The sequence below is a fragment of the Rhinolophus sinicus genome, linkage group LG04 (genome assembly GCF_036562045.2).
Source record: "Rhinolophus sinicus isolate RSC01 linkage group LG04, ASM3656204v1, whole genome shotgun sequence".
In the NCBI taxonomy this organism is placed as follows: Eukaryota; Metazoa; Chordata; class Mammalia; order Chiroptera; family Rhinolophidae; genus Rhinolophus; species Rhinolophus sinicus.
The window spans coordinates 40,705,071-40,731,363 of NC_133754.1; the positions used below are offsets into that span (position 1 = coordinate 40,705,071).

The window sequence follows — 26,293 nt, forward strand, 5'->3', positions numbered from 1 at the left end:
TGGCTCTGGAAGGTTGATGATATGGACTGTCCCATGGGCTCCCTTGTCTTCATACTCCAGTTAGGCTGGGCCACTGGGAGGCAGGAGCTCTGCGAGGAAAGTGACACTCTGAGACGCATTCCCAGGGTTTCCTCCCTATGGGGTTGCTGCAGACTGGCTGGGCACCTCCATAGAGGTCCCAGTTCCCTTCAGCTGGCCTTTCCCACAGGTCTCTCCCTCCCCTCAGACTTCAGTCCTTTAGGTCCATGGGTGGTAACTTTGCCCCACTGTTACTTAACTTGGGTTCCGCACTATTTCTTACCATTGTTCAACACTCTGCTCCCTCCTTTATATCAACTTCATGTTGAACCATCCTCGAATTACCCAAGTTGAGTTATGCTGTTTGCTTCCTTCCAAGACCCTACTGATGGAGCCCGCAAGACCAGGCTAGACCAGCTATGAATTGTATCTTTATTGTTCCATGGCAGGGCAGTCCTCATGTGGCTAAGCTATTGAGTCATAAACCTTAACTTAGAAATGTCTAGAAATGCCAGAGGTACCAAAAATGGCTCCCAGAGGGTCTTATGGACTAGGAGAATCTTCTCAGTATCTGGAAGATGGCATGACCCTTAGCTGAGGGAAATGAAAATTCTTTTCTCTTGATCTAACATCAGTTTACAGCTCATGAGAAGTACCAGTAGTCTCTGCCGCATGCTAGTCGAGAGTCTATAAGAATAGGTGGGTCAAGGAAGGATCCCCTCCCTTTCTCAGTGAGAAGGAGAGAAAAGGGAGTGGATACAAGTTTCCAAGAAATGGGGGTGAACACGATTTGCCTCTGTGAGTCACCATCCATCACAAAGTGGGACCCTTTCCTGCTGAACCACCCAGCAATGAGAACGTGCTGTGTACGGCATTAAAGCTCACAAGCCGCTGAGAAGCCAAAATGAGTTTGCATTCATTTCCTGGAAACACTTTTCATCATTTAATCCAAAATCTGTGTTTTTTGTGTGTGTTTTTTTTGGAGTTTAATGTTTAACAAATCATGAGTGTTTGATGTAACATGGGATTGCTTTATCCTCTCTCATCCCCAGACCTTCATGAAAATGAGATGCTGCACCTCATTTGGGATTTGGGAGAGAAAATAAAACAATCTAGATCTAGGTCAGCAGAAAGTCTGTTTGTTCAATGTAAGTAGGCCTCTCCACTAATTAACACTTTCCTGAAAAAAAAAAAAAAAAGGAGTGAAAGGCAGGCATGTGCGTGAAATGTATATATCTCTCTTTAAATGGCACCATTTCAGTAAACTAGCATTTTCCCCTTCGAATTGGAATAGTCATCACACGTACTGAAAATTACAATTCTGGGAAGCTTCAAAGGCTGAAAATTCAGCCAGTCACCTGACAGAACTAATTAAATTTACTGAACTGTTAATTAGTATTTACTAAATTATGGAACGAATGCCTTAGTTCTGCCATTTTTTGCTCCACGAATTAAAGTAAGGAGGTAACCAAGATATCAGCTGGGTTACTTTTCCAGAAAGTGGGATTCAGACCTTTCTGTAGCTCTTATAATTGACCCAGTGATCCTGAAGAAAGAATGGCAACCCTAAGAGCAAATCCAATAGCATACAATATACTTTCTTTTTCTCTTAATTGCCCCTACACTGTGGTCATCTAATAATGTAAATGAAAAACAAACGAATTTGCACCCATGGCCATGTGTGCTTTTTAAGGGCAATATAATGGTTTTCTGCAACATCGTAACAATGAAGACTTTCTCTCCAAAGCTTGGCTTCTGAGGCATCATGCATAGAATAACGTATTTAAAAGCCTGTTCCTTCTCCTGCGTGATCATCTGTCCAAAAGTTTGCCCTCCAAGGAATGAGCAAGTTTGATAAACTTCACATCAGGCTTTATCTAAGATCTTTTTTTTAATTGTAAGGCTCTCTCTATAATTCAATTGAAAAAAAAGGTATTTATTGAGCACCTTACCATGTGTTCAAAACTTAGCTAGCTGTCAAAAAGATACAAAAATGTACAAGACATTGTTTTTTACCAGGTGCATAAAAATGTTCTCTAGAGGCAACACATCCCCAAATGAAACAATAAACAAACAAAATGCATGAGCTACTAATAAAATAATGTGCTCATTTGTGTGATAAGATGAGCACATTAATTTGACTCTAGCGGATGTCTTCCAGCTTCAAAACTCTCCTATGTACCAATAATAGCAAAATAATTTACCTGAAGGTTCTGGAAGGTATGTTTTAATATGAGAATATCTGTGTCTCCAGTACAGTGCCTGGTAGTCAATAAGCTCTAAATGAATGAAAACATGTAAAGAAAGTGGAAGGAATTAGCATTATCTGGGAAGGCTTCAGGGCAGACTCTTCTCTTGAACTAAACCATAAAAAAGAGGTTACAATCATTCATTCCTCAAGTTAAAGCCAGCCATACAGATGTGTTCCATCAACCTACATGCTGATGCTGATGGTGATGATAATGATGGTGATTATAATGGTGACGAAAAGAAAGGAGATGGATAGAGAATTTAAAACTCAAGAGATTGTATGCTGAAATCCATATATTTCCATTGTAAAACAAGACCGGCCTTCTTGAGTTCCTGCATCCATGTGGCATGATGCCTGGGGCTGCATAATGGTTCCCCCCCTTCTTCTGGTGTTGTCTCCACACTTTCTCCCATGTCCCATCCTCACAGCAGTCTCCCCAACCAAGACCAGCTGTAAATCACCTTTTATTTCCATGCATGCACTATTGCTTTGTTAGGCAAGAGAAATAATATGACTTTGCACTATGCAAAGTCAAAAAATGAAAGATAGTCAAAGAAAGATTCACAACTCAAGATAAATGTGAGAGAATATCTCTTGTGAAAATGAAGAAATTTATATTCCATTAATATTAATCTAAATGTGTCTATCAAAAGAACATAAATTACCTCCTATGTTATCAACTACCTCCTTCTCAGCAAGTCCTTCCATGAGCATCCTATCTAAAATTACAATCCACCACCCAGCTCCACGCAGATTTCCAACCTTCTTCTACACTTTATTTTTCTCCTTATCACTTACCTCTAACATTTCACATGTTTCTGGTGTATCTGTTTATTGATACAATCCTCTATTGAAAATTTAGGCTTCATGAAGGAATGGATTTTTGTCTCTTTTTGTTCATAACTTCATCCCTTGTACCTATGTCAGTGCAAGCAATATAGTAGATGTTTGATGAATGGGAGGAAGGAAGGGAGGGAGGGAGGGAGGGAGGGAGGGAGGGAGGGAGGGAGGGAGGGAGGAGGAAGGAAGGAAGGAAAGGAGGGAGAGAAGGAGGGAAGGATAGAAGAAGGAAAGCCTCAGCCTATTTCTCTAATTTACTTCATCTGCATGATGAAGAGGCTGGGGATAGGCAGAGAGGAAGAGACATCTGCCCCAGTGGGGGAAGTGACTTCCTGCAAGTAGCACGGGCACAGGCTTAAGCTGGTAGGGAGCAGGTGGAGAGGAAAAGGGCTCTGTAAGAAGAGTCTGATTTAAATGGAAAATGTATCATGGAGTCATGAGTTAAGAATCCATGACAGATGTGAGCAGTAAGGCACCGCCTATCTGCCCCTTGTCATCGATCCCGACCAGTACTCATTGCAGCCTAGCTTTTCCAGAGCCGTGCCTTTTGGACCCCACCTGTGACGTTCTACCAGCCTTTAAGTGACCCTCCAGAATGAAGGTTAAACTGCTCCCAGTAGACTATACAACACACAGGATCTGATGGTCTCAAATGCTGCCTCTCTAACATATGCACTTTATCTTCCTGTCACACCAAACTACTTCCCAAAGCATGAGTGAGCTTCGTGCACTTGAGCCTTTGAACATGTTGTGCCATCTGATTGAGAGGCCTGGCCCGCCTCATTCTGCCAACACACACCAGCTCATTCTTAAAGATCCAGCTCAGGTAGCCCCCGTATAAACACCTCTGCATACCCCCAGTGCTCCCTGCCAAACCAGCACCCCCTCTCTGTCCCTCTCTGTCCTCTGATACTTCTTCTCTGGTTATGCACACCACCCAAAGCAGCATGCATCACCTTCCAGATGTAGTGTGAACACCCATGTGAATAACTCTGTAATTAGAGACACCTGCCTCACTTTCAGCCAACTGTATATATGCCACCCTCACTTCTTGGACCCTCCCTGGAAATTCATCAGTTTTCTAGTTAAGTAGTCACTGCCCGTGGGTACTGCCATGTGCCTAATTTCATTGGTCCTAATTTAATCCCCACCTCACACACTTTGCTGTGTTTTACGTGCTCTTACCTTTTCCCATTTTGCTCTCAGTTTAATCAACTTTGTGTCACCGGTTTCTGCTCTTGGCAAACCTACAACCAGCCCCTCTACATGCAAACTTCTATCACCACCCAATTCCAGTCAATGCTGACACCACACTGTCTTATCATTAGTGTTGATGCCTAGACCCCCCCAGAAGAGAAAGCTCGTTGCAGGTAGGAACAACATCCTTTTCATCATTGTAGCCCCAGTTCCTAATGGAGCACCTCACACGGAGAAGGCCCTTCATACACGTTTGCTGACTGAATGCAGAGACACATGCAGCAATGCAGCTATGCCCTTAGCCATTTAGAGAAAGGACCATGAAGTGAGGTATGGCAGTCATAGTATACTACATATTCAAAAACTAAAGAAACTAATAAAAAAGATAAATACATGTATTTTTAAATTACTGCAATAACATTCATTGGGCCCTGACCTATAGTCTTAGAAGAAGTGAAAGGAAAGATATAAAAAGCTAGCTTAAATCTGAAAATGTAAAGACCTTTCAGAGAAAGAAAACACATTTGAAGTCATGGGGCTAAATGTGGCCTGAAGATATCACATAGATACTTCATTCAGCATTAAGCTGTGAATTCCAGTTTTCTGGTTTCTTACAGATCAGAGTAAGTTGGGGTGGGGTGGGGGTAAAGACTCATTAGAAATGCAGATTCCCAGACTCTGCTTTAATGCTTGAGTTTGTACTCACAGCACTTTGAGCAAGTGACACCAGGACCACACATGCTGTAACCATGTTTGATCAGGGAAAAGACCACCAGGGAGTTGCTCTAATTTCCCAGAGTATTCATTGTATTTTCCTGAAGTCTTGCTTTTAAGCAAGTTTTAGGTAAGCCTGTTTCTTATGGCTTGTCATCAGAAAAGACTGTTAAAAAAGGAAAGAAAAAGAGAAGAGAGAGAGAGAGAGAAAAAAGAAAGAGAAAGGAAAGGAAGGAAGGAAGGAAGGAAGGAAGGAAGGAAGGAAGGAAGGAAGGAAGGAAGGAAGAAAGGATCAAGCAAAAGTGAGGAACCTTTTTAGCTTCTTCTGGAAAAGTCACCTCTTCAGACCAATAGACATAAAATCAAGTTCTGGGTATAAGTTCTAGCTCCTTTGAAGTTTGGACTTTCCTTTCAATCCTGTAGATAATGGAGAAGGGGAATTCAGTGACACACCTCATTCAGGTGCTGACGTATGTAACACCCCAATTTCAACTGTCTTTGGGGAAACCCTTGAAAATCCCTACCCACTCGAAAAGGGAGACAATTGAAAATGGTCTAAGCCTTTTTAAATTTCTGTAAAAAGTCATTAAAATGTCTGTAAAGGACACTCAATTTGACTAGAAAAAGAGAGTTGATTCTCCACATAGAAAATAATTTAAGTAGTAAGGAAATGAAAACTATTTTCAAAAGCTACTTAACTCTCCCTTTATTGTAATAAAAAAAATAAATGAAGAGAGTGAAGCATGTCAGAATTTGTGATTTATGGAGAGCTATGGCATATTATAAAAATTTGGAAATAGCTCCTAATAAGAAAAATACAAAAATCAAATCGGTGAATCTTACATTCATTAATTCAGGTGAAAAAGTTTAGAGATAAGGTTCCATCTCTGTTAGTAAAGACTCACACTGCACTCTCAGAAGCCTGGGTACCGGTTTGTGACTCCCCCGCCACAGGATTAAAACAGAACTCTTCAAAGAAGGAACAGAAATGCAACCTGAGGCTAACTCGACACAATCACCATCATAATTATTAACATTCAGAACTCCTTTGGCTGAGATCTTTTTTTGAAGAGATGAAGGTTATTCTCTAAATACCACTGTTTAGCCACCAAATCTATTAACAGACAGCCCCTGGCGTTTTATCTTTAAGATTCTAGTGTGTTTCCAGTTCTGTTTTTATATTTATCTGCAATAAAAAGGCAATTCCTGCTAGTGCGTTGGATTTGGTGCAATCAGATTTACCGGCTAACTTCTCAACCTTACTCCCAATTACAGTGTGATAGAAAAAGGCAATGCTCTTTCAAGTCCCCATGGGATCCTGTGGCAGGATGGTGAAATTTTTGTTTTCTTTACTACTTTCCATTTCATAAGAGAATTTGTCTCAAGGAGAGGATTTCTAATGCAATTGTTAGGTACAGACCATTACACTTGTAGGGAGGGCTGGGTTTCCAACCTATGTATTAGCTCTATGGGGGAATGCTCCCTTTGTCATAAAAACCAGGGGACGAGCTAGTCCATGCAGTTTTATGAATAAAAAAGTCAGAACAGGAAAACTCTTTTCATTTTAAATCCAGGAGGAGAATCTAGGACTTTCATTTTTTCCCCCACATTTGCATGTTGGAGTAATGGCCTAGATTTTATGGTGTTATGCATTTAGGACGTTCTTAGTACCACCTGAAAATTATTATTTCTGCTGATAGTTAAGCTGGATGGATAGATAGATAGATAGATAGATAGATAGATAGATAGATAGATAGATAGATAGATAGATAGATAGATAGATAGATAGATAGATAGATAGATGTACTAGAACAATATAACCTACTGCTGTGCATAACCAAAAGAGTAACAGCTCTTCTTCTGTCTTTGGACCTCCTAAGATGCTAGACTCAACAATGTATAGTCTTGCATTTGTTTGGAGGGCAATTCTAACCATATAGAGATTGTTAGAAAGGCCTACAAAATTAGGAAGTTACTGTAACGATGGTAGGGTTAGAAAAGGTTGGTAATTAGGAAAATGGTGGGCAGCTAGAATCAGTGGTGTGGGAAAAGGTCTAGAATATTAGCATGGGCAAATAATTTGGGGGAAAGTACAAAGATTTCCAGAGCTCTATCCCCCCTCCCCCAATATGTTTTCCTTCCTTTTTGAAATGAGTGAGACCTACCTGTTCTTAAAACAGGCCACACTGCTTTAAGAACACGTTACAGCTTTCCAGCTGGCCAGCTCTGTCATAATAGTTCATTGAAGACTGCAGGCTCAGGAACCTGACCATCAAGGTTCAGAACCAGGCCCCACTGCTTGTACTGAGTGATTAAGTCCAAATAATTTAACCCCTCCTGGCCTCAGTGTCCTCCTCATTCAAGTGGGGTTGTGAGGATTAAACAATGAATGATGTGTTTAGTGTGGTGCCTGCCACACAGTAAGCATTTAAGGACATCGACTAAATGAAAACGTCACACTAGAGCTGCAGTTCCCAGTCATCTCATTGGTCAAGTGAAGGAGCCAATGACTAGCTTTCAACATTTTTATGCAAATTAGAGGCAATATGGATATCACTGCTGGGCATCTAATACATATGGTAGCCATTACTGCTATGAATATTGTCAGCATCTGTCTCATCTCCTGGGTGTATGTATCACCTCCAAATAGACTAGCTTTTGAGGGTAAGCAAGGCCAGCTTCGTGGGCATGTTAATATAACCCATGCAGTTGCATGGCACCTGCTTGATTTCATGCTCTGCTGTTGCTATGTTGAAATTATTATTAATTGTTTTTTAAGAAGGAGCCCCACATTTACATTTTGCATTGTGCCCACAAATTATGTAGCTGGTCCTAAGGACACAAACCATTTCTTATTGGGTGTTGTAAGCCTTGTCTACAACTCTGGGTTCTTTACACATAGCAGGTCCACGTTAAATGCTCGTGAATTGAATTGCTGTTGTCACCAATGAATAATAACTGATTTATTTGAGGCCCACTTTCAGAAATCAAGGCTCTTCCTGAGCGTAAGTCTTTTTGTAGACAGGCCCTTTGGGCAATGACAAGGGTCACTGATGACACTATTCATTCAAAGTCAAGTTTGTAAATGTAGAATTGGATGGAATATTTGCAGGATCTATGTTCATAACTTCAGACAGGAATATTTGCTAAATATTAAAAATTATTTTGGAGAGCAGGTAAAAAGCTGCAAAAATGTTAGCAAAAATCACTTGAGAAAAGGTGGTTGCTAATGTTTTTAATATTGGCACAGTTAGCAATTGACTTTAAATACTTCCTTGGTCAACATAAAAAGGCATTTCAAGGGGAAGGAAGTAAATTATAATGCCATTAACCATCACACATTGTAGAAGTACCCATTATAAAGGAAAAACCTTTCTATGTTTTACTGTTCTGGATGTAAGTTTTTTTTGCAGAAATAAAGAATCAAATAGTACTACACTTGATTTGATTTTGGAATATTAATAGGATTATAATAGCTTTAAATTTCCTTTGACTCATTAAGCTAGAAAGTTGAAGTGCTACAAATACATGCTTTTGCTTCAAAATAGGCAGAAATGGATAACTGTAGAAAAGTATTTTTTTTCTTTTTTCTTTTTTTTTCCAGAAAGTAACTTAAAGCAAAAGGACCTATTGGAAGAAATTTTGAACCACTTTTAATACAGAATTTGGAGACTATATATATATGTATACACACACACACACACACACACACACACACACACAAATATGTCTATATTTATCACATAGCTTTAGTTGTCAAAAAATATCTTAAAACTTGTACCGTCAGAGAAAGTATCAGTAACATAAAATTTCACAGCCCCCTTCTAGAACTGTGGCCTTAACGTTTTGTAGGGAAATAAAGCTTTGGTTAACCTTGGCTCTGGAAGACCTCATTAAAATAACAGACTGTCAGTTTCAAGTTTAAAATAACAGGGTTGTCAGTTTTATATGCAGGGGAACAATCTACAATTTTATTCTCTGGGAAAAGACTGTGGGGTGGAAAGGCGTAGAAAGATTGGACAACACTGCCACCTTGTGGTCATTGTGAAAGGCAGTTTCTAACCACCTGCGGTGAGACTGGACTCTACCTAAAAGAAGGAATGATGTTGGACTGCCTTGAACTTAACTGCTTTTGTACCAGCTTTTTGAAAGTCCTTTGTCTTTAAAACGCATGGACATGCCCACAGCCAATATGTAATTTATAATCTCAAAATTACAGAAACTCAACAAGACACTTTCTGCTTGTTGGTAATCTGTAATACCTGTATCTCAATGACGATGCGATTAATTTTCAAGAGAGTGGGTCTTGTGAAAAGAATGAGAACCAAGAAAAACTTTTAAAATACGCATTTTCCTTTTTAAAAAACGTCCACATGTCTGGTTGCTTGTTACATGAGTATCTTGGTTGAAATTCGTCAAATTGTTAATATATGATTTGTATACTTTTCTGGATGATTGTTATACTTCAGTAAAAACAAATAAATGTAAGCCAAACAATCTCTCCCACACAGGCAAAATATCAGCAGATGTTACAAAGCTAAATGCAACATGTTCTCATTTAAAGAAACGGAAACAATTGTTGAGAGAGGCTGGATCCCAACCAGACTTCAAATGCAACCTAATTTCAACTCAGTTCTTTCCTGGTGCACTTTGGGCAATTGATTAGGGGGAGGCAGTAAAGGGCAGGAGACTGGCATCAAAGAAAAGGGGTGAAAATGAGTTCTGTTGATTTGAAGTACAACCTACCCAAAGAATTAAGAAGGACATGCCGAATGCTCTAGTGTTAAGCTAATGGCCTCAGCCCCTCTCATACCACTGGCCCTCACTCCTGATGTGCTCAGGAAGGACCTGTGTTCTCAGGAAGGTAGCCGTGAGCCACGTGTGACTGCTGAGCACCTGAGATGTGCTGCAGACAGAACTGAGATGTGTTGTAAGTGTAAAGCCCACACCAGATTTTGAGAACTGTGCCATCCAATATGGCAGACATGAGTCATGTGTGACCACGGAGCATTAGGAGATGTCTACAGACTGAACTGAGGTATGCTCTCAGTGTAAAATACACACTGGATTTTGAAGTCTTAGTACAAAAAAATAATGTAAAATAGCTCATTAATATTTTTCATATTCATTATATGTTGAAACAATAATATTTTGGATAGGTTGGGTTAAACAGAATACATCATTAAAATTAACTTCCCTTTACTTTTTTAATGTCAGTGCTGCAAAATTTAAAATTACAGATGCAGCTTGCACTTGGGACTTACATTATATTGCTGTTGGATATTGCTGCTGTAGACTCTCATTGCTTCTTTGCTCAGAATGGCCAGTCTGCCGTTTTTCAAGGTTGTTCCTCTCCCACTTTAAAATGGGGGATTTCTGACATCTTTGACACTTCCAGGAGACTAAAAGAATCCATTTAAATTATTGGATGCTAAGATGGAAAGGTGAAAGTCAAGTACTATTATGTCACTTGCGTCTAATCATAAGAGGAGTAAATGTCACCCCTCATTGGTGCCCGATGGGGTAAATTGGATCTTTAAGGTAACCAGATGGCTCCCAGAAAAGGTAATTTACCTCACAGGGGTAAGAACTTGATTTCGAAACAAGAGTGCACTTTAGTCACCCTCTGCCATCTGTCCCCATGGTGATAGTTCTACTCATGAAGAACTTCAGCTCTGAGTACCCTAATAATATGTTAACTTACAAGGCTTTATTAAATATTTAAAAAGACTGTGGGGGGTGGCAGTATTTTCCTCCTTTTGAAACCAATTTGTAGGGAAATTATGTCTTTGCCAAAGTCACAGTTGAAGCAAACATACCTCCATGCATGAGGCACTTCTGCTTCTTTGCCCTATTAAAGATATCAATGAGCTTTTGCCCCTCAGGATCACTCCACCAAAAAGAGCTCTTCCAGCTCTTCTACCTGGAGGATGCTATTCATCCTTTAAGGCCCAGTTCAACTTCCAACTCTTTCTTGGAGCCTCCCTCATTCCCACCTCCTCAATAATGCAATGTTGATTATACTCGTCAGGCCCTACAACCCTTAAGTGAGTGAGCCAGTTATACTCATTTATGTGTAAGTCTCTTTCCTCCACCAGGTAGCAAGTTCTCTGAAGGCAAAACCATCTCCTGTATAACATTGTGTTCCCAGTACACTGTAGACACTAAACAGATGTGTGTGTGTGTGTGTGTGGGTTTCGTTGAACTGACTACCCATAAGTAGACCCTAAGCAACCATTTCTTCATAAAATAGAGAGGTTTATCAGAAAGACACCCCTCCCTATGGCAATAAGTTTATTTTGCAAGGAAAGGCATCTAGAATTTAATTTTCATTTACAATTTAATTGGGACACCCAGAATTTAAGTTTACCCTCTGCCTCCTTTATTTTACTTATGCATTTGGTCATTCATTCATTTGCTATCTATTGAGTGCTACTGTGCCTAATGGGACACTCATCTCTTACTTAGGATGTGGTGAACACAAAGGACAGACGCCCTGTCCCTATGTCACCTACTGTCTGAGAGACCCACAATCACAATGAATGGAGAAATCTTTATAACAAGAAAAACCAGAAGGATCTCTGTGAGCACATACTGGTGAGGTCCTAAGTAACTCCGGGTATCAAGGAAGGAGCCCTGGAAGAAGTTGAGACCCACAGAAGGAATTATCCACTAAGTCATGCGTGGCTCTTCCCGATGTATAGACTACATGTTTGAGTTGGAGTCTATAGGCATCCTGGGCTCCTCTGATTTACATTCTTGCATGCATTTATTAGTATCTCATTCTGATGTTCTTTGAACTTTCTTAGGCCAAAATCACTGTCAAGTAAAGCAAGTCTCAATTAAATCTATGAAGGAAAAGGCAGAACACTGTGTTATAAATAGAACATAATAGATTTAAAAATAGCATTTATTACATACTACACAATACAAATCTAGCTAGATAAGTATAAATCAAAACATATATGCCCAAGACAGGTTTAAAATGCTTTTTGTTGCCTATTCCATAAGAGATTTAGGGCAACCTATCTCTACCCTAAATGGCTTTAGAATTTAGATAAATCTGATTTCCACCTATCACTTGATGACTGTTTTTCTGTGCTGCAACTAATCTTTGTGGGTACTCTCGCTGTTGGATGGAATCATTTTTGCAATATCTTACTTAAGAAGGCCCTGCTCAATTACATCAATCTCAGGTAATTGTCATTCCCTAGTAAGTTCCAAGTAGTTATAGTTGCTTCAGAGAAAGAGACCAGAATATGCATCTATTTCTAGCTTGAGTCAGGAAGAATATAGCCCCAAGCATTTGGAATTAAATGATGAATCCTAAAATATCTAGGAATGCCTAAACTCAACATGTAATGCTTTGCATGCCTCCTTACCAGTTTTTGAAATTAGCAAACATGCTTGTAATGTTCTGGATTTCATTCCCTAAAGATGAGATTTCAATATTTTGAGAGTAATTTTAGATGGTTATGAACTTAACAGAATCACTGCATTATGTCAATCATAAGTAAAAGCAGAGACTGTATGAATTTTCTGAGTATTATCAGACCCTCTGAAGGGGTTGCACATTTAAATAACAGTTGGCAAAGAATTAGAATTTTTTTGCTGCAAGATGGGATATTCAGAATGTCAAACTTTTTTTCACATTGGCAAACTTGGGCTATTAAATATATAAGCTTTGTTTGGCAGTTTCCTGAATTAGTGCTTATTTACAGGTTAGTCCTATGCCAAGAGATCAGTCTATGCCACTGCCATTATCTTGTTGGCTACATCGGAAATTAAGGAAAAGTGGGGAAATCTGCTTTTCAAGCCACAATGAATTTTCAATAGTTTTCATTCCCTAGTGATAGAATAGATGATGGGGGCAGCAGGGGTCAGTTTTTAAATATCCAAACTGCTTCACTGTGCCTTATAGAACTGGTAGAAATACTGAATTCCTTCTGCTCTTTTGAAAATACATCTGAGATTTTCCTATCTCGCATTATGAAGACCGCATATCTAATAACCTAATTTAGCATCAGCACTTCTTAAAATCCATATACTCTAGATCAGGGAAGGCTCCTCGGGGATGTCTGCACCTACACAGCCAAAATAATGCCTGAAAATGACAGAGACCAAAGTTTGCAACCGAGGAAGATAGTCTCAAAAGCCAAGAGCAGAGAGTGAGAGAGTAAAGACTGAGTAGATCCAAGGTCAGAAAAGAATCAAAAGGGCACTTTACCAGGTGATGGGCAGAGAAAAACAGAATCCACTCTTGGCAACTGAAACTAGCTATAGATTGCAAGGGAACAAAGCGAGGCAAGAGAAAAGGTTGAGGGCTCTGTCTTAATTCCATTTGCTGGAGGAGGAACAAGAACATGCTTATACATATGATGTCAGAGGGGTAGTAGATTGGGGGTGGTGGTTATCACTTTATGTGTAAATGTCTAACTATTACATTGTTTTGTATGCCTGAAGCTAATTAAAAAAAAGAATAAGCTTATGCTCTGCGGTCAAGCCTTGTCTATGGAGACCCCAGAACTGCTCAGAGAGGGGAGGTGACCTGCTTTAGGTCAGGCAGCAAATACGTGGTCCTCTTTATGAGACACTGATGTCTGTCATTGGAAATGCTTAAGTGGAGTCCAGGTGAATATCTGTCAAGAATGCTCTAGAAGCTTTGGACCTCTGCATGAGCTCTGCTGAGCCGCTGCATGCCATGATTCAGTGATAAAACCACTCCTTGCAATTACTGATATTTTCAGTCTTGAGAAGTCAATGGTGCCACAATGTAAGTACCCACTGTGCCAAGTAATACTTTGATTTCACCTGCATTTCCACAGATCAAATGTCTTCCTGTCTTTCTCCCTTTTGCTATTGAATTCAATATTAGTTTGATTTCAAACTGTGTCACCTCTCAATGCTTATTACTCTGACTTGCCTAAGAGGAGACTTGCCTAAGACACAATACTTTAGGGAATAAGGCACCCTCAGAGCATTAGCTATAAACATGAAGATTTCAAAGTTTGTGGTTTTCTTAAAATCTGCTGCAAAAATCTGACCTGAGCAGCATAGGGGAATATTTCTGATGTTTCCAATATGTTTTTCCACTTTGAGGACCGTGTTTGCAAAAAAAAAAAAAAAAAAATCCCATCTGTCTTTTCAGGGTCATGCCCTTAATACGGTGTCACCATGTAGCCAAGAAATGCCAAACCTGAAGCCCATGGGGATGATGCAGACTCTTGAAATTTTTCATCCAATTCTCAGTCCCCTAAGAAACTCAACAAAACTAAGCATGGTCTTTTTGAACCTTCAAAGATTCTCTCACTTCCCACCAGTTTTTTCAGACTTTTAGTTTTTCCTACAAAACACATGTGTGTTTATCTCCTTGGGGAGTAATGCGAAAAGTACCATACCACAGGGAGAAAATACATCACATGGTAATAGACTAGAGCTTGTTACTGAATTCCCTTGGAATGTCTGAGAAAGCCCAGAACGTGAGGCTGGTTTTCAGGTTGTGCAGTGACTCAAATCCTCAGCAGAGTGCTGGGTGTGTTGTGTGGCCAAAATCTGCTTAGGGTTCACTGACAAACTGCATGTAACAAGACCCTGCTCTCATCCCCAAGACTTATTTAGAAGGTTCCCGAAAGAAAACCTGTTACAAGTTATTTCTCCTAGCACGCAGGACTCACGGAAACATTACTCTATAGACAGGGACAATCTGACACATGAAAAATAACACCGAAGAGTTTCACAAACTGAAAAAAGGTGATGTTCTAGTGAATAGGATGCCAAGAGTCATATCAGAAGAATGGACTGGAGTTCAGGCTTCAACATAAATCAAGCAAGTATATTCAGCATGTCATGTGTCTTCAGCTTCCTTGCTGAGCTACATGGTATTAGTAACCCCTACTTCCTCAAGAATATTAGGAAGATTGCATTTACAGATATTTGGCCACATCAGAAAAATTAGTATTCCCACCGAGACTTAGGGACTTTAAATACGTTACTCCAGGCTTCTGTCTGTGTTTTCTGACTCACTGGAAGTGACTGAGAGAAGTTGTGAACAGGTACCTTCACAGACCTATGTTTGGCCACTAAAGGAGTATGTGTGCCTTGAATTCTAATGCAGGCACTCACAGTGAATTGAATGACTCGGGACCATAATAAAAGATCATTTTTCTCTAAAGTAAAGTTGGATGAGGTCACTGTCTTCGAAACTGGATTATTAAACTCTCAGGTTGCCAAAATGGCATTGTGTATCATGAATTTCCTTTAACTTGACCAAGTAAAGTGGCCCTTGTACATGAAGTAAAAATGAGGCTGCCTTTGTTTCTTTAAACAGATTGTTTTCCGAACCTAACAACTGACCTTCAGCCTATTAAATATTCACATTATTTTTCCCCTTCAATATGTATTATTTAGTATATAACCCTTTAAATATTAACCATCTTCTTTCTGAAGATATGGTATATATTATTTACATCCAGTCACGTTATGTTTTCATACAGATAAAATAGGCATATTGGAATCTTTCTGAAATTGTGAGCAAATAGGGCATTTTTCCAGGTGCACACAACAGGTATCCAGGGAAGTGAATTCTGGTCAGGGCATGATTGAAAGAGGATAGCAGGTGGCCTTCTCACAGTTCACTTCTCACACTTCACAGGGAAGATCCAAGGAAATAAAAGGTCCAGAGTAGATGTACTTTGGACCTCAGGTAGACACACAGCCATGGGCAAAGTCTCTTGGAGGAGATCAAATATGCCCATCAAAGGACCCACAGAGGAGACAAAGGTAATAACAGTTCAAAATTCCCCTAATCAGAATTTAACAGGTCACTCGCTTAGAAAACCAAAGGTACAGGAAACAGTATGTCTTTATAAGGATTATAAAGACAGTTTAAGACGGAATTCATTCCATTTTTAGTTAAATTCTCATAGTTTTTCCTCAAGCCAAGATCACCTTTGAGATCTCCCAGGCTCTTCCATCATACCTGTGTAAATTACACCTGGAATGACATTTGAGATGACAGGAGACTAGAATCCTAATTAGAGGATTGGAGAGGATCATCTGAGATTCCCCTCTTGCTTGGGGGATAATCAGGTCAAGGAAAAGTACATTTTATTTTATTTTTTGAACGCCGGCAGAATTTTCCCATGTCTTTCTTACTCTCCAAAGGAAAGTCCAGAAGACTAGCTGGTGGATAATCAATCATTTTTGAAATCTTGCCTCCTTTAGCAGATAATCAGCTATGCTGTTCATATATGTATTCACTTAACAAATGTTTCTAAGCACCTGGGACACGCACAGCACTGCTAACCAAGTCGCTGCTGTGAAGCACATATTCCCAGGAGTCGCTGAAACAAAGATACTCCACAAAAGGAGGAGCTAAAGGCCAGAGCGGTGACTGAAGGCGATGGCTTCTGCATGGATCGAGTCAGACTGCCAGTGGAGGTGAAAACACAGGAGGCCATGAGGCATTTTTTTTTAATCCCTCTGGATGGAAACAACTAATTATCCAGCTTCTTAATCATCCCCATGGCTGAGTTCAGAGGCCATCAAAGAGCAAATAGCAAAGCCTTATTGGCTTGGGAGGGAATACGGTTTTCCCCAGAAAGGAAATTTCCAGACATATTGATATCGCGCTCCCCTAACCCTTTTCTTTGTCGTAACTATTGCATTTAGCCCCTGTCTGTTTACCCCCCTAGAAAGGAAAGCTATCAACACTTCCAGGACAGTGACTACATACTGGCCATATTTGTTTCCCCAGAATGTAGCATAAAACCTGACTTATTAGAAGGCACATAAGAAGTACTTAATGAATGAACACTAGCAAAAAACCTTTTCTTATTTAACCAATGTATTAGAACTTTTTCTAAACCATAATACCCTTCTTTATCTTGTTAACTAGATTTCACTGAAAGTTTTTGCTCACTGAGTACTGATTCAAAATATATCAGTGCTGGTGCTTTAGACTAGTCAGCTCCAAAATGTTTTGATCTCATGTCTTTATCAGCAAAATACCAGAATCACAGACACCCGGTGTATTTATAACTATGCATAAATTGTATAGAAGCATTACTGAACTAATGTACATTCTGCACCTTGCAAAAGTTATGCAAAAATTAGAAATGTGAAGAATGAGATAAAGAATCTTTATTGTTTTTACTTTGTAGTGTTGCAGATGTATTGAGAGTAAGAGAAATGTCATGCCTGCCATTTTATTGTCGTTCACTTGTGCTTGCACTGTTTAAAATGAAAGAAACTCAAACTTTCTTTGCAAAAGTCATTGTAAGTCACTCATCCATTTAATGAGTTAGTTAAAACTACATAATCTAATCCATACATGCATTTCAGCACATATGAACTGTGATAGATTTCAATACTCCAGGAGCAAGCTAATGAGACCAGACGGAGGTGCCACTGTGAGCCCCTTTTCACTCTGGAAGTTTTACTCTTTCTACAGAATAACTGAAAAATGGCCATCACCATATGGACTTCTTAAGAGGCATATAAATCTGTAGATAGATTAAATATTAGGAAAGCATAATTCCTCTTATATTTTTACATTTACAAAATAGAAATAGAACTTCTAATGTTTCATTTTGAATCACACTGAATCACCTTGCACACCCCCAGAGATGTACACATACCCCCACCACCAATCCAACACACACTTTGGAGACCATGACTACAGGCAATGTCCCTATTAAGCCTAGTGGTTAAGAGTAACGATTCTGAAGTTTACATTTGAATTTGAATCTCATGTCCACCATTTACTTGCATGGCAGGTTTTTTCACTTCTCTAAGCCCCCGTCTTCTAGTTGCAAAAATGGCATAATGATAATACTGCAGCGCAGACAGTGTTGTGAAGATTGAATGTGAGTGCCTTACAGCAGACATATGAAAAGATGCTCAACATTACTAACCATCCGGGAAATGCAAATTAAAACCACAATGAGATAACACCTCACACCTTTCAGAATGGCCTTCATCAATTAATCAACAAAAAAATGTTAGAAAGTAGAGAAAAGGGAACCCTCATGCAATGCTAATAAGATTGTAAATTGGTGCAGCCACTCTGGAAAACAGTACAGAGGTTCCTCAAAAAATTAAAAATAGAATTACTATATGATCCAGCAATTTCACTTCTGAATATTTATCCAAAAAATTCCAAGACACTAATTCAGAAAGACAGTATGCACCCCTTCACTTGCATGTGGAATTTAAATTACAAAATAAACAAACAAAACAGAAACAAACTCATACATACAGAAAACAAATTGCTGATCACAAATGGGAGGAGGATGAGGGGATGGTTGAAAAAGGTGAAGGGATTAAGAAGTACAAAATGCCAGTTATGAAAATAGTCACAGGGATGTAAAGTACAGCATGAGGCAGAGAGTCAATAATATTGTAATAACTATGCATGGTGTCAGAGGGGTACTGAATTTATCAAGGTGATCACTTCATAAGGTATATAAATGTCTAATCACTATGTTGTATGCCAGAAACTAATATAATAATATATGTCAACTGTAATTGATAAATACATTTTTAAAAATTAATTCATTTTTGAAAAAGAATGTGAATGCCTTAGCTCAATGAAAGCTCACAGTTAGTCCCAGTTACTTTGAATCAGTTACTGACCTAAGCTAAATCCAGCAAAGCTCTCTAACACTACCTGCCCTGACAACAGTCTCATTTTTTCTCCCAACTTTTCATTATTTTTAACTTCTCCAAAAAGCACTGAAATGGTTGAAAACAATAATAATAATGTGAATATTCTTATACCTCTCTGTAGACTCAGTAATGGTTGATGAGTTTGCTATTTTTCAAGTAAGTAAAAGAAAAAATAACACTCTATTCTTAAATATCTCAGCACGAATCTCCTAAAAGTAAGGACAGTCTCCAATACAACCACAATGCCATGATTACATTTCAGAATATTAACAGCAATTCAATAAGATTATCTACTATTTTTTATTCAAAATTTCCCCGTTACCTCAAAACTCACATCCAAATCCAGGATTCAGTCAATCAATAGCATTTGGTTTATTATACTTTTAGAGTCTCTTTTCATTTACAGCAGTCTTCATTCCTTTTTTCCCTCTTCTTTTGAAGAGTCAAGGCTAGCTGAGTTATAGAATATCTCATATACTGGGTGTGTTTGCTCATGTATTTCTGGTGTTACTTAGTTTGTACCTCTATCCCCAGTATTTCCTATAAACTGGAAGTTGTTAAGTCAGTATCTTGAAGAGATTCAGGTTAAACATTTGGGACAAGATTACTTTTTAAATGAAGTTGTCAGACAACAGTATGCGGACAGTCCTTTCCGCTCTTTCTTTTTGCTAATCCCTTTTGTTATAGCAATCACTCCACCTTGCCAGCTTCCTCCATCTTTTGTCTAATTTTTCAATTCTGTAAGAGAGAGAGTGTAAAAATGGTACCACTGTCTTCCTAGAGTCAAGTATTCAGAACCCTTTGACAGGCTTTAAACTAAGAGTGTATGTCTTTTCTGATGCCAGTATTTGAAATTGTCAGAAATTAAGACAAACTCTGGATACGTCATCAAGAGGGATTCATGTTTTCCTTGTGGACCCCAATAGCATTTATTTGGATCAGAGTCTTATGGCTTAACAGAAGTTGTTTAACTTTCAGGATCTCTCAATAGCATAAATGAAAAAAATATTTTATACTCAGGTATTACTAATATTACTAATATTACTGCACTTAATGCTGGAATATAAAATACTGGATAATGGTAAATGCAATTTGCAAGTATTCAAGAAAGTTAATTTGTCCTAGAATAGCTCATTTGGGAAACAGAGAAAAGAAATTGTTGTTAGTCTTATATTTGATCCCAGGTCTTTGTTCCCATCAGCTTTGCATTATTAAGGAATTAGGACGCACTGTTATTGTCAATAAGATATTTGTACTAAGGGTACTTGTTAACATAAAGCTTAACTCTCTATTGTGTGCACTTAAATTTCTAGGAAAAAATACAAAAACTGGCTCAGGTCTGGAGCTACAGCAAAGTAGTCGCATATATTATTCAGAAATAAAAATAAGAGAAAATATTTCTAAACAGTGTGAGAACTGAAAATTTTTCTTGATATTGAAAAAAAAACTGCAGTCATTCAGATGTTCTTTAGAATCAAAGGCATGTTCTTCTCTAGTGGCTAATAGTGTCTGTTTTTTCCAACTGTCTGCATCACCATCCCAGTGGGAAAGGGAATTGGCTGATGTTTCCGTGCAGAATGTTAAAACAGCATTTACATCTCTCACTGCTCCTTTGCTGTTATCCTTCAATTGCACAATGAAAACGCCTGGTACTGAAATGCCAGGGTGAACATGGCTGGATTATAAAATGTGCTGTGGCGAATCGTCAGAGAGATCCACATACTCCTCACTTAGCCAGATACAGCAGCACGAGTCCTCTGGCCCCTTTTCAGCTAAGAGGCACATTGTGTGACCCCAACTATGTTGTGTAAGCGATATTGTCTATGACCTGGTATTAGAATGGGACAATTAAATCCATTTTCTCAATCAACATTTATGGAGTACCTGCTGTGTGCAAAAAGATGTGTGATCAATTTGTCCTGGTTTGCCCAGGACTTTCTAGGCTTAGCATTGAAAATTCGGTGTCCTACAATCCCCTATGTCCCAGGCAAACTGATATGACTGGTGATTCGACCCGTACTAGTCACTGAGGATAAAGACAAATTAGTACCTTGTCCTTGCATCAAGAAGCATGTGATCGTAGAGAGAGAAGTAAGCCAGTTATAAGTTGGAAGTGATCAGTACTTAGAATCGAGAGCAGGGCACTGGGGAACACAGGTTGTTGAATCTGGGGACCAGAGGAAGCACCTTGAAAGAAACAATACTTGAGTTTGATTTAAAGAAAGATCAGCACAACATACACAGTTAAATTTTGTAAATATTAAAAGAGGAGATACCTGTGGGAGATCATGCAATATTATTCTTTCTCTGTGTCTAAGTATATATATTTGGTTCAGATTCCCACAGCATAAAGGTGGGATTTTAGTGTGAAATAAGCAGAAAAGGGAAGCTCATTTTTGGTGTACTTTATTATGAGATAGAATAAACTTTACAGTATTTCTGTCCTGAAGCTGGCCATAGTTTAGTTATGACATAACTAAAAATCAGTTATGTAACAACTGATTTTTTTTCTCTGGGGTTTACGTTTGAGAATAGTGAGAATGAGTGGCCTAGAGGGGGTAGCCCAGGTTGGAGTGTAGGGACACCAAAGTGGCACCCTGCCAAATAAATCAAATGTGAGGGATTTTATTTTTGACGTTTTACTTTGAAAAAAATTCAAACTTACCAAAAAATACATTATTAAAAAATTATATATCTCCACCTAGATTCACTAATTACTAAATGTTTGCCACACTTGCTTTCTCTATCTATTCAACTATGTTTATATATTATTATTATTATTATTATCATCATCATCATCGTCATCACTCCTGAATCATTCTGGAGTAAGTTGTGGAAATCATAACTCTTTCATTCTAAATACTTCATTCAGCGTGTATCTGCTAAGAATACGACATCCATCTATATTACCACAGTAGTTCATATTCAGGAAATTTAACACTAATACTATTAGCTAATAGAGAGTTGGTATTCAAAGTTTGCCAACTGTCTCAATGATGTCCTTTATGGTAATTATGTTTCTGATCTCGTGCCTGATCCAGAACCATGTGCTGCACTTGGATGCCGTATCTTTTATCCAGAAGAACTCCTCAGCCTTTTTTTTTTTTACCTTTTATGACGGACATTTTGAGAAGCACAGGCCAGTGGTTTCATAGAACGTTCCTCAGTTTGGGTTTGTCTGATGTGTCCTCATGATTGGATTAAGGTTCTGATTTTGGCTACAAAAGTGATGTGTCCTTGTCATATCACCCCAAGAGGTGCATGGCAATTGGTTTGTCCTGTTACTTTGGTCACTGGGTTAAGGTGGGGGCCTGTTCAGTTTCTGGCCAGTTTTCCTTTTATAATACTATGTAATCTGTGGGGGGTACTTTGAGATTGTATAAGTATCCTGTTCCCTATCAAGCTTTTCCCCAATATTTTGTTGCATTTGTACTAGTTTGCTAGGGCTACTGTAACAAACTACCACCAACTGAGTGGCTTACAACACAAAAATTTGATGTGTCACCATCTGAAGGCTGAAAGTCAAAGACCCAAATGTCAGCAGTGCTGGTTCCTTCTGAGGGCGGGGAGGGAGAATCTACTCCAGGTCTCTCCCCAGCTTCTGGTGGTTTGCTGGCAATCTTTGGTGTTCGTTGGTTTGTAGATGCATCACCCCATCTCTGCCTTCATCTTCATAAGGTCTTCTCCCTGTGTGTCTCTGTCTTGATGGCCAAGTTTCCCCTTTTTATGAGAGCAAAGTCATAGTGAATTAGGGTCCACCCTAATGACCCCATTTTTAACTTGATCATCTGCAATGACCGTATTTCCAAATAAGGTCGCATTCACAGGTACTGGTGGTCAGCACTCCAAAATCATTTTCTTTTTTTTTTGGGGGGGGGGTGGAGGAGGGATACACAATTCAACTCACAACAGCATTGACTGATGATATTTGCTGAGATCAATTATTACTATGATGGTTGCAGAATGGTGGTTTTTCTCACTATCATTCTTTCAACATTCATTAGGTGGTGTTTGGGAGGGCGTTGTTTTTTTATAATTGATAAACAGAGAATAAACATCCATCAATGGCTGGCTACAAATAGTGCATATCATTAAAACAAAAGATAAAAAGCACATAACATACACACAATCTGCGCCTGGAGAGTTGAGCAGGAAAGGACAGGCTCTTATTGCAAATCTCCTTGCCCAGTCAGCATGGCTGGAAGGAGAGCCAGAGGCAGCCTGTGGACCAAGGTCACAGGAATGGGGAAAATTGGAGAGTGTAAGTTTCAAGCTATCCTACACATTTCCTGTGTGTAAGCTACTGGTGGATTTTTTTCACACAAAAGTAACATCGCACTATTTGAGGATATGGACCAGGTTCTCTGATTCAGCATTCTGGTCCTCTTCAGTACTTTATGGGTGAGCAGACATTTCCCCGTACGGAAGCCTCCATCATCATCAGAGTCACAGTTAAGCAGAGGCCAAAAACTGTAATTCTGAAACAACTGAGAAACATGACTGGGGCGAAAATAAAATGTCAGAGTTCTTTTATTTCTTTGTGTTCACTCTCAAACCTCACAAAAGATCTTTGGAATTTTTTTCTCAAATCTATGTTCCATCCACAATAAACATAGAATAGTTTGCATCCAAAGGCTATTGATCTCAAATGTATAATAATGCTGTGAAATCTCAGTGGTTCTCCCTTCTTGGGTGCTGTATAGGTTTGGTAGGAATGTTGTAACAAAGTACTGCAGACTGGGTGGCTTGCTTCACAGAAATGTATTGTCTCACAGTTCTGAAAGTTAGAAGTCCAAAACCAAGGTGTCAGCAAGGTTGCTTCCTTCTGAGGACTGTGAGAAAGGGATCTTTTCCAAGCTCTTTCCTTGGCTTGTAGGTGAATGTCTTCTTCCTATGTCTCTTCCCGTTGCCCCCTCTCTTCATTTCTGTGTCCAAATTTCCTCTTTTTGTAAGAACACCAAATATTGGATTGGGGCACCCTAATGACCTCATTTCTAACTTTCTTACTTCTGTAAAGACCATATTTCCAAACAAATTCACAGTCTGAGTACTGAGGGTTAGGACTTCAGCATATGAATTTGGGGGGAAATTCAACCTATAACAGATATGTTTCAGTGATAGACTTTCCCAGGGTTTATGTAGGCAGAACAGGAAAGCAGGTTGTGACTGCATGAACCTACATGTGAGTTAGGGAACCAGAATGGTACTGAAACTCTCTCCCTACCCTTTCCCCATGTGCCGTCAGTGCTGAGCCTGAAAATACTAAAGATGGTGTTACTAAGCTTCTCCCGGCCATCCATCCATAGGACTGAGGATTTTACACTTACCTGTATTTAGAGTGACTTTTTCCTCTCTGGCACTAGAGATTTTTAAATGGGTTTGGATTGCTGCTCCCCATCCATGTGTGTGCTCTATGGGCCTGTCAATTAGTCAAGAGCAGAGGTTACCAGCAGCTGAATGAGTGACAATATATATTTCTTACAGAAACAAGTAGATCATTGGGAAGAGGGTTTTTATCTCTTGGTGCACCATTTAAGTGCATTTATCTGACATCCAGGCAAATGAATTCTAAAGAACATATTTAGGGTGTTTGCAGTAGGGCACACCTATATCTCCCAGCTGGAGAGGGACCCAAAGTCAGTTGAGATGCTGCATAAGTTTTCAATTCAAAGGATGGGAGGAGAAAAGATGGAAAACAAAAAGCCAATTACCTGAGAACTCCCTGCCAGAAGCTAGAGGAAGATTGAGGGAGGAGGACGCTAAGCTTTCCTAGGCAGTAAATCTCACAGCTCTCTTAACACGGACAGAGAGTTTGTGCTAGCCCTATCACAGATTCTCTCACCTTCACCTGTGTTGTGTCCTTGTGTAGAAAGGGACAAGGTTTGGGGAGAATATTCACTGTCTTTCCTTGCTTTCTTGATCAGGTCACAGACATAAAAGAGAAGCTGAAGCTCTCTAAAAAGGTCTGGTCGGCGTTGCCCTACACCATCTGCAAGGATGAGAGCGTGACAGCAGGCACGTCCAATGAAGAGGAATGCTGGAACGGGCACAGCAAAGCCAGGTGAGGGGTGACTCGTGGTTCTTCTGGTCAGGGCTTTGCGCATCCAGCGGAAGGCTCTCCTGGCACAACTCTGCAGACCTGTTTATGCAAAAAGCAATGGAGGGTGGAGGGACAAGTCGTCACTTAGCGACAGCTGTTCAGAGTGACAGGTTTGATGGGCACCTGGGAGCACTTACTCTCAAGGTGCCATTAAGCGTGGAATCCTTGTTCTGAATGCCTCGCCTCAGGATGAGGATGAAGGAATGGTGACAGATGCCAGGTTACGGATATCCTGAGATCACAAAGAGCTTTTTATGTTCACTTAATGACTTTAAGATAGCTGAGCTATTTTTGTTCGTAGTTAAATTTTCAGGGCTTACTGTTTTTTTTCCATCACAAGTCAAACAGGAAGTAAAAATTCAAGTGTAATTTTTTTCCCCTTTGGAGAAAAACATTTTTTGAAGTGCTCATTGGAAGGGGTAGGGAAAAATAAAGTGACTGAGGGACAACCAGGAAAGCATTCTCATAGGTCCTGTGCCTTGGAAAGTCCCATTGGAATTTCCTGATGAGAGATGGTCTGTTTTCATCCTGCTGCTCTTCTGCCCGGTGCTGCTGCCACTTGATATGGAATTTCTGATTTTTTTTATTTAGCCCAAAAATGGGCTTGGCCTGAGTTTTCATAGGGTGGAGAAGTTGGATGGGGAAACTGGCTAGGAGTTGGCAAGCATGGCAGGACACCAGGAGAAGAGTCTGCCGGAACCTTCCCCAGCGGAGATGCAGGTGGGTAGAGCAGCTGGTAAATGGGCCTCAAGGAATCCTTGGGGATGGACCAGCAGGTGGAGAAGCTAAGAGGAGGGCTCTGTTCTGGGACCTTATTGGCCGGTTCCAAGCAGATGAAGAAGCTGTGATAAAAAGGCAACAAAAAGATACCTGGATATTAAGTTCAGAAGAACCTGCAGAAGGTAAGCAGAGTGCACGTGAGGTGCTCATTTGCTGTTATTTCTTACACTGCTGAGTTGCGTTTCTTAGCATCCATTGGTCATGATACTATTAGCCATGCTAGGGAAAGCTTAGCAAAGTGAAAACTGGACAGCCATAGAAAAAGCTGTAATATTTCAAGTTGCCCCCAAATATCCAAATCTTAGATCACGAGATGCAGAGAGATATTCACGATATCAATGACATGCCCCTCATAAATGCCTCGTAATTTTACCAATGTCTGGCCTTTTAGGAAGGAGACCTTTGGCCCGCAAATTCAGCTGACTTAACAGCTGCTAATGTGTCCTTTCCTAATGAGTGTGCAGAAAGACACTGCAAAGGGTGACCAGATGGCCTAATGAATAAAGTGGTTGATTTTTTGAGCTGTTCTGTTGCCCATCTGTGTTTACCTTTCAGCCTTGGCTAAAATGAAGGCTGTGTTTTGAAATACATTCCCATGAATGCTTACACAGGTTGCTGGATATTGGCGCATATGCAGTTTCTTACAAAAGGAAATACAAAGAATGGTTGCAGGCAGGGATTGGGGAGGGGACTGCACTCCATCAAGAAAATGAATGGGGAAGATA

The 26,293-nt window shown here is 39.6% G+C and overlaps 1 protein-coding gene across 2 annotated transcripts in view; it reads left to right on the top strand.

Annotated features, from left to right (window-relative positions):
* Positions 1 to 26,293, top strand: part of GPC6 (glypican 6) — a 1,036,531-nt gene that overhangs the window by 993,031 nt on the left and 17,207 nt on the right. For both annotated transcript variants that reach the window (XM_019737186.2, XM_019737185.2), the window contains one exon: positions 24,613 to 24,749. In XM_019737186.2, coding sequence (XP_019592745.1) covers positions 24,613 to 24,749 — 137 coding nt within the window. The remainder of the gene's footprint in view (positions 1 to 24,612; positions 24,750 to 26,293) is intronic.